The sequence below is a fragment of the Maniola jurtina genome, chromosome 4 (assembly GCF_905333055.1).
Source record: "Maniola jurtina chromosome 4, ilManJurt1.1, whole genome shotgun sequence".
Taxonomy (NCBI): domain Eukaryota; kingdom Metazoa; phylum Arthropoda; class Insecta; order Lepidoptera; family Nymphalidae; genus Maniola; species Maniola jurtina.
Genome location: NC_060032.1, coordinates 11,555,743 through 11,565,501, shown reverse-complemented (window position 1 = coordinate 11,565,501; position 9,759 = coordinate 11,555,743). Strand labels below are relative to the sequence as shown.

The window sequence follows — 9,759 nt, the reverse complement described above, 5'->3', positions numbered from 1 at the left end:
CGCGTCTTCTAAGGCACAGGTGAAAAGTTTTGGGGATATTACATCTCCCTGCCTCACACCTCTTCGTATAGGGATTGGATTGGTTTGTTGGTCTTGGACTTGGACGGACATGGTGGCGGAGTCATACAAACATCTCAACACTTGGATATAATGCCAGTCGACTTGGCATCGCTGCAATGAATCCAGAACAGCCCAGGTCTCGATGGTTTTGTTTATTTTCATTTAATTTTCCTGAATGAATGAAATAAAAATCAAATGAAAATAAACAAAATCTGCGTCTTCGCATACCAATATGGTGCCAATGACCACCCAATAGACAGGGGAGCCAACATAACGCCATAGGTACTATTCGATGAAACGCACTATAGATGCACTATAGTTACTAAAAAACATCTAAAAAATAATTAATTGAACGCACATTTGCTTCACGTTTGACACTTTCGCACTCGTTGAGTTGACCATAGACAACGCAAACTCACACGTCGGACAACAAATTGAAATTCTCCCTCATCCCGAGGCAGATTTCGTCCCGTCAAGCGTGGCTAATCAAGGCACCAAAAGGTGAGGTTTCTTTTCAATAAATCGTTTAATATTTCGTCAAATGTTCGTATTTTTAACTATAATACTCGTAAATATAATTACCCGTGACTTCAATAGTGCGATGATCTAATCAAAAATCGTAATCTTTGCGTGAAAATAGATGAATGTGCCAAACAATTTGGATGCATTGATGATCGAAAGCGTTGTATTTTTTGTTTAATAATTTATACAAGTAGCCGTTTTATTTACTACTTAAAGTTTTAATTTAAGGAAAATGAGCAGCTCGGAGGAGGTATCATGGATTTCATGGTTCTGTGGTCTTCGAGGAAACGAATTCTTTTGCGAGGTGAGTTTCCAGCGGTCACTGCCCACGAAACTTGAAAATTCGAGTTTTATTGTTGATGATCCGTGATATTGATTTATCTTTTAAACATTTTAAGGTTGATGAAGATTATATAAATGATAAATTCAACTTGACTGGACTCAATGAACAAGTGCCTCACTATAGACAGGCTTTGGATATGATACTCGATTTAGAACCTGGTAAGTAGGTACAACTTTATTTATAATTATGACCCAAACTAGGTTATGTCAATCACAGCGAAATCTGTGCAACAAGATTTACTTTACTGTTTTAAAGCTCTCATATCTTATCTTTTCATATAGTGATACTCAGTGAAAGTGAAGAGTGAAATTAAGTGAACTTTTTTACTTAATTTAGGGTACAATAGCAAGAAGGTTTTTGAAGCTTAAAACCACAGTTGGATCTATAATTACAGTATGTACATAAACATAAGTTATTACAAGTGAGGTAGATAGTGAAGTAATTACAAGATCTTCCTACCTGCCAAACATGATTCTAGGTCAACAGGAAGTACCCTATAGGTTTTCTTGACAGATATGACAGACATACAATGAAGTGATCCTATAAGTGTAGGTTTTTAGGTACGGAACTCTAAAAATGTGAAATTAATGCTTAACTAACTAGTGGTTCACCCTGAAATGAGATTTTGCATATTATTATGAACTGTCTTTTCAATCGAAACAATTCTTAAATTGTGGCAAAAAGCAGTAAGAAATCAGGAGCTCTTTCCCTGTTACTGTTTGCACAGTTAAAAAGTGTATTCATATTATTTTTATTTGATACTTAACTAATTTTTATGCAGAGTTTGTGAAGCTTGGCAGATCAACAAATGTAAATACTCCTAAGTAGACATTGAGACGTCACTTTGCTCAGTCAACTAATAAGAGTTGTTAGATTTCTCAGTGTGACTAATTCTCTAATTCTATTGTATAATATTATAATCTCAACAAAAAAAAAATTAAATCAAAATATACAGCTATCCCTGTCATAATGCTCTCTGAGGAAAAGAATAGCATTAGATTTAGACCTGTCAATTTAGTTTAGTAATTTAGAGATTGTACAACAGAATTAGCCACATTGTGCTTCCAAGGTTTTTGAATTAAATTCTTTAACTATAGGTATTCTTTTTAGATGATGACCTTGATGATAATCCAAACCAATCTGACTTAGTGGAGCAGGCTTCCGAAATCCTCTATGGATTGATACATGCACGGTACATTCTTACAAATAGGTAAGGTTCTTCATTCATTTCATTTATTCAACTCAACCTATCACCAGCCTAATACTGAGCATGGGTATTCTCTTAGAGTTAGAAGGATTTGAACCATGATCTTCAAGTGCGGATTGGCAAACTTGACACACCTTTGCAAACCTTATGGAGAACTATCAGGCATGCAGGTTTCCTCACGATGTTTTCCTTCACTATTAAAGCAAGTGATGTTTAATTAAATTCAGTTAAAAATGCAGTTACTTCCCTGTACTTCCTTTATTCATTTACTCATATTGCTATAAGGACATGCAAAATAATTGTCTTATGAATTGCATCATTTGCAAACAGTCTTGAGTTAATATCTGTATATTATATCCAATATCTGGGTTAAAATCTGCAACAACTACATACTTCAATAAATAGAAATAACCAATATTTTACTTAACATAATAATATTTTATTTAAGTACCTATTATTTATTTTTAAAACAAAATTTATAAGTTCTACACAAAATTCTGGTGACAAAGAGGTGTGGAATGTGGATTGATTAATTATGTTAGCCATTAATAAAATAAAATCTAAATTTAATGACATGTTTTTTTTCTAGGAATACATTAAAATAATTTTACCTAAATATGTAGTGTAGGAAGAAAAAGTATAGCAATTATTATTTTGGTGTTATAATTGTTTCAGAGGAATTGGTCAGATGTTAGAAAAATTTCAAGCTGGAGACTTTGGGCACTGTCCACGAGTTTACTGCGAATGTCAACCCATGCTGCCTATTGGTATGCTTTTACTCTAGTATCTCATAACATCATGAGGAAACTTGCATGCTTGAGAGTTCTAATGTATTCAAAGGTGTGTGAACTGTGAAGTCTGCTAATCCACACTTGACACACTACAGCAATGTGCGGGGCAATTGTTTGTATAGTATTGTATATTATTGTAAATTGAACACTTGAAATGAGCAACCGCCGAGTTTCTTGCTGCTTCTTCATGGTAGGAACAGCATTCTAAACCAGTGGTAAATTATTTTGACGATTCAAAAGAACTTGTAAAAGTTTACTTGAATAAAAATATATTCTATTCTATTCTATTCTTGGTGAGTGTGGTGGACTATGACCAAACCCTACTTCTGAGAGCAGACTCATGCTCAGTAGTGACCTGGCCCAACTAACCTTCTGGTTTTGGTCCTGCTGGATGTTGTCAACCCAAACAACTGCGCACACCTAGCTGTCACGATCAGGCGTGGCTTACGGACTCGTCCGATAGTTAGTTTCCACCTTTATGATAGCTACATTACATTACTTAGAAGTAAACTTTTAATGAATGAATTTCCTCAGGATTGTCAGATGTTCCCGGTGAAGCCATGGTGAAGCTTTACTGCCCGCGCTGCATGGACGTGTACACGCCCAAGTCTTCTCGGCATCACCACACTGATGGGGCTTTCTTTGGCACTGGCTTTCCTCACATGGTGTTCATGGTGCATCCTGAGTACCGAGCCAAGCGCCCCGCCTCACAGTTTGTGCCCAGGTATAGTAGTTACGAGGCGTTGCTTATTTATACTTCAATATTGGAATGTAGCAGGCAGTGTAATATGTTCATCAACAGTTTTTAATTTTAATTTGCCGAGCAGCTTGTTCTATGTAGCTAACTTTTTTTAGAAACATTAGTTTTTCGAAACTTCTGTTTTTTGGCACCTTTAAACTATTGTAGCAGCTAACTGCTTTTTAGATATAGGGTGACAGATCAGCTGAGTTACTCTATAACAGTGAATATTATAGGTATCGCGTTGAAAAATCTGGGAGCCCACCGCATTAGTATCCCAAGCAAATCCCTACCGCTATGTGATAGATGGAAAAAGATTATGTGTGTCTTCAATAAGGAATATGGTGCAGAGAGAATAATATTATTTTTGTTCCCCAGGTTGTACGGCTTCAAGATCCACCCGCTCGCGTACCAGATCCAACAGCAGGCGGCGGCCAACTTCAAAGCGCCGCTGCGGACTCTCTCGTACAACAACGGTAAACGCTAGACGCCGTTCCGCGCCACCTGTCCTGAGCCTTGCGCCTCGATACAGATTCACTGCGGGACGAGACCATTCCAATCTCGAAACAGCTGAATATGCCCCATACTTACATGCCTGGCCCTATTATCCCTCACGACTGATAGGTACATTAGGAAGGAGATATACTCCCTAACTTTTTTTTTTTTTTTTGTTAAAACTGCCCAAATATTTTCCATATATGCCTGACCTTATTATCCATTACACGTCTGATAGGTACTTTGTTTTTCTTAGGGAGAAGGATGAATCCTTAAACTTTTCTCTTTTTTGCTAAAACCATGCCAGAATACTCCATAATATACCTGGCTCTATAATTTGGTACACGACTCATAAGTTCATTTAGGAAGGTGATATTAATCCAAGACTGCCAGAGTGTATCCCATACATACTTGACCTTATTATACAACAGACGACTGATTAATTCATTATTTTCTTTTGTTAAGATTATGTCTAGAAACCTGGTATCCCATACATACCTGGCCTTATAATTATCTGTTACACGACTGATAAGTACATTTCTTTATTTAGAGGTGGGATGCCGTAACATTAAATTGTTTTACCAGAATCCTAAACATATGCCAGAATATGTGACCAATAAAAAACCAAAATGTTTTTATTACTTTTTTAGCATAGTAGCACACGCCGGGTGTGCGCTAGTAGTATATATTGATTGTATTACGAAACAGTCAGTACCTATCAGTCGTGAAAGAAAATAAAAAATTGTTTTTTCACATGCCCCCCTTTTAACTTCGCTTTTTTTGAGTTTGGCTGAATATGTGTCTTCTATTGGGGACTTTTCATTATTAACTTAACAATTTTGAAAAGGAGGGGAAAAATTACGATATGTGTCACTAAAGTGGTTAAAGATAGATCGAGCGCTCTTAAGGGGCATGAGACCGGCTTGCCCGCGAAATTCAAATTTAATTTGGTTTTTCGCAATTTGTAAACTAATACGACAACGTAGGCTTATGGCATTCTGATTCCGACAGTGGCAGTATCATCCTCACAGGTTATATAAAAATCTTTAAGTACTTGAAAAGGTCCAGTTTAAAAAATTAATTAAAGTATCGACTAATTTGTGAGAATAGTTGATACTTTAATTAATTTCTTAAACTGGACCTTTTCAAGTAAAGATTTTTATATAAAGCTGTGAGGATGATACTGCCACTGTCGGAATCAGAATGTCATAAGCCTACGTTGTCGTATTAGTTTACAAATTGTGAAAAACCAAATTAAAAAATTTCGCGGGCAGGCCGGTCGCTTCGCCCTTAATACTAGAGAGAACGCCTGCGAGAGCCAGACCTTCGTTATTTTATAAAAGCTGAAAATTTCACTGCGTATTATCCCCAACATAGGGAGGTAGGATCAGCGGCTATGAAGTTTGGATCATGGTCCCTTAACATCATTGAATAGTCCAAATTTTCACTTGTGAATGACAGCTCGGATGAATCTGTATCAGTTAAAAACTTGAAGAACCATTTTACTGTGGTGGGAGATTTTGCACATACGAAATTCGAATGTTTGATTTAGAGAGTTATTTGACCAACCATTTAATACTTTTACTCAAAGACAAACCATCCACAACCTTCTAGCCAGTGTCACAAATTCATACATTTACAAGATTAACTTGTGGTCCGAGAACCTGTAGGCTCTTTTGAGGTCTTTCATAAGAGTGCTTGCCCATTTAAGCGGAGCGAAGATGTACTCAGTATACTAACCAGATTATTAAGAGGCGACGTTATAAGTTTCCTGCGTCATTTCTGTGGAATCTGATTGGTCTGCTGTATCCGTCCACCGCAACCGCTACACTTTCCGCTTGGGGAAACTCAATTGCATGAGAAAGAAAATACTCCTTGCAATTGGGTGACGTTTTCTTAGCAGAACGTGCAGCCTTTTCGATACATTAATTTGCAGAAGATTAATTCTGCTACGAGCGTAAGTGTTTTTTCACTAAAGTGAAACTGAGTGGAGACGAGTGTTTTCGACCAATCAGATTTATTATATGACGTAATAATATAATCTTATTAGTGCATTGAACACGTCTCCGCTCCGCTCTCCTTCAGTGGAATCGTGCCCTCAAGCTGTAAAACTTGATGGATGGTTTACAAACTTTCGACTATGAAGTAGTCAAAATTTCCTATTTTTTATGTGAAAATGTGCGGGCTCTCTGGCTACGTTGTCCATTGCTAACATGTAGGTCACAGCGCCACTCATGGCTAATGCAAATAGATAATATTATAGTTCACTTTCATTTGCTATACCATTCCATAGTGTACACACTGAGTAATGGTAATTTGTTGTAACATTTACAAGTAACTTGATAATGTGTCTGTTAAAATTTAAGAGAAGTTTCCCCAGCGTTCTCCACACAAATGTAGTTTGGTTCTCGTTTGAATACTAACCAACCGAACTCAACGGAATTTTGTACACACATTCTAGAAACAAATATCTGTGTCTGTACTCTATAGCTTGCCAGATTTCCGTAAAAATGTGTAGTTTCAAAGATAAGGCTTAAAGATTTGTGTGTACCTAGATTTTTGAACCTTTGTAACTTTAAAGCTACACATTTTTACAGAAATCTGGGAAACAGAGACAGATTTTCATTTCTAGAACCTGCCTACAAAGTTTTTTGAGTTGGATTGGTTAATATTCAAATAGTAATCAAACTAAGTACTTTTGTTTGGTTATGAGGACGCTATGAAATAAACTCCTCTTAACATAAACTAATTACATACGGCAGTTGCGATATTTACAGAGCCTTAAAAAGTTAAAAAACATCCTTATATTTATGAAAGTTGACTTAAATAGGAGTCATATAAGTTTTTATTTTTATATCTAACTAAAACTTAGGTCGGTTTTACATTGACGCGTTTTTTCGGTGGTTTCTTTTGGTTATGTATGGATACTATATGGGTGTATACCAGTTAAATATAAATAAACATTATGACTACTTTGGCCTTTTTCTTGCTTATCCTGCATGTTAACCACTCGTCTTTCCTTCCGCTAAGCATTGTTAATATTATAACGGCACGTCACTCTGTTTGAACAGCCTTTCAAAATAATAATAACAATATTATTAATGAAAATATAAACATTTGTGTAGTAGCTAATGATGTTTATCTCGATTACTGTAGTGTACTTTTTTAATTTTTTTATATTAAAACTTGCCGTTTTACAGTTATAGATATTTTATTGGTTGTAGAAATAGCATCACAAGAATATATTTCATATTAATGAGAGAATGGCCAGAATACCTTTTTCTTATAAGTAATGTAATAAAAATATATTGGTAGTTGGGACGTCATTCTCCATATGAACGGAGACATTACAAAATCACATTTTGCTTGTGGTGTAATCCCTTGAAGATAAATCTTGTCCATGACGAATCATTTCCATGAAATCAGTTCATCATACACGTAAATGTGAAAAATAATTTGTGTATCATTCAGAAAACACTTCCGTAAAGGCAAAACAATCAAAAAGTAAAACCAGTAAGGGCAAAAAATATTAGTGGTAATTTGAAATGAGTTAACCCTGACACAACACATGACGTGACAGTTGTAAGGGTGCGTTTGCACAGAAGCAGAGCGAAGCGGAGACATGTTTATTGTTAGATGATGTGATTATTTTATCACTTCATCTCTCTATACTCCGATTGATCGAAATACACGTCTTCACTTCGCTCTGCTGCAGTGAAAAGGCTGAAGGTACCCTTAAACAAAAACTGTATGAATGTATTTATAGGTACAGGCTAGTCCGTGTAAAAGCCTCGCTCATAGTATGGCGTGCTTCTATATACAATATACATACTTACTTCCTTGTTACACATCGTACAAGAGTACGCGCGGTTTCAGTATGACTTCCTGCCATGCAGATTCAGTCAGACGTTGTTTGTTTCAGGCTTAAGTCCGATTTTCTTCTCACGCCGATCGTCGGTGCTGACTCGTCAGTATGTAAGGTATGCGTTCTATGAAGCGCCCTTGAAGAACGCAGATTAAGTAGCTACGCACTAGTCTCTAGCGCCGACGATCAGCGTCAGAAAAGAAAACCAACCTAAGGTCCGGTTCCACCTAAGCGGAGCGGAGAGATGTTTTCAATCGACCAATGAGACTTTAGATGACGTAAAAATCATAATGCCATTTTTTTTTAAATTGATTGATCAACTGAACATCCACTTTGCTTCAGTGGAAACGGCTCTTAAGATCCTATAACTTGTGGAGTACTTCCAATTGAAAAAGATTGCATCTTATTTTCATTTTAATATTAAACAATGTTTTTTTGCAGCAGAGACGAAGACGACAAGTAACATTCCAAAATGATCGTAAGCCCACTGAAGCAAGCCTCAGCACAGGGTGTGAAGGACTGTGGTGCTTGACTGTTGACAAACAAGCTTAACTCTCGTACATAATATTTATTTATTAGTTACTTCCAATGTTTCAAGGCGCCAGCTCCAAGCGAATGTATCACAACTGAATCGAACTGGAATATCAGTTCGATTCACTTATATTGATTGAATCCGGAAATATAAGTCAAGTCTGTTCGACTGCTCGGATTTCTTTCCGGATTGTTCGACACTTGCACTAACAGTAACAGAACGGAAAATTCAGACTATTCTATTCGGATGGGCCGTGACGTTAACAGACACTCCTTCGTATTTATAATTAGTATGGATTTACTTAGTGCTAAGTGAGGCGCGGTGTCTATACATAGGTAACTACCGACCGATGCGAGATTGGTTCAGTAGCAAAGAATATAATTAAATATTGTTTAGTAGTCAATTCACTTCGCAAGCAGTAGGTAGGTATAGTGTAGATACATTCCTTCCACTGTCGTTCTAAGCTGATTCCTAGTTCCATTGAACTAGGAATCAGCTTAGCTAATTATTAGAACACTACTTTTATTTACTTATTATTAAGCTGGTAGAAACAAAACTCTTTTCAGGAAAAACCATAGCCGATAATACTAATTTTGAAACCGTGATCCACACGGTATTCTGCCATTCTGCCTGTGCATTCTGTTAAGAAACTTTCATTTACTTATTTTTCAAAAGCGTGCCTTTGATGTAACTAGTTTCACGTAATCACTGAATGAAACAGTCTTTCTTGAATCAGTGATGAGTTTCAAACGAGTCTAAAACCAGTTGTGACATGTGCGGTTTCATAAGATAGAATAGGTCTGTATTGAAACTGAAAAGTAACTCTAGTTGCAGTTTCATGACTTCGAAGTTGTCGTTAATTCTAGGCAGGGTTGGAGAAATAACAGGTTTTTTTAGAAAAAACAAAACCTTTTTTGTTACAATGCCAACCCTGGTTCTAGGCTGTTGTCAAAAAAAGCTACTAATCATGTTACCTACAGCATGAAGATTTATTAGTAGTATTTCTGAAGTGAATTTGGTTATGCACTAGTAAGACTATGCTGTGATGCTCTCTCATGGAGGTGGCACCTTGGAATCCAATCTAATTAAACATGTTTAAATTTCAATAAAGTTTATTTTTATGTTTTCTTTATAAAATATCTTTTCATTTATTAACATAATTTGACTATAAACAAATTCACGTTCCTTATACAGTTAAAGCTCCA

At 36.3% G+C, this 9,759-nt stretch overlaps 1 protein-coding gene across 2 annotated transcripts; it reads left to right on the top strand.

Moving 5' to 3' along the window:
- The first annotated feature begins 405 nt into the window (after nucleotides 1–405).
- LOC123864965 (casein kinase II subunit beta) lies at nucleotides 406–9,691 on the top strand. Of its 2 annotated transcripts, none has more exons than XM_045905786.1 (8): nucleotides 406–561; nucleotides 811–886; nucleotides 981–1,083; nucleotides 2,036–2,135; nucleotides 2,808–2,899; nucleotides 3,458–3,647; nucleotides 4,041–4,138; nucleotides 8,467–9,691. In XM_045905786.1, exons 2-8 carry the CDS (start codon nucleotides 815–817, stop codon nucleotides 8,496–8,498), a joined length of 687 nt encoding a protein of 228 aa, XP_045761742.1. In that variant the 5' UTR covers nucleotides 406–561; nucleotides 811–814; the 3' UTR covers nucleotides 8,499–9,691. The 2 variants fall into 2 exon arrangements, with proteins under 2 accessions (XP_045761742.1, XP_045761741.1); XM_045905785.1 differs by having other exon boundaries at nucleotides 8,464–9,691.
- Nucleotides 9,692–9,759: the final 68 nt, after the last annotated feature.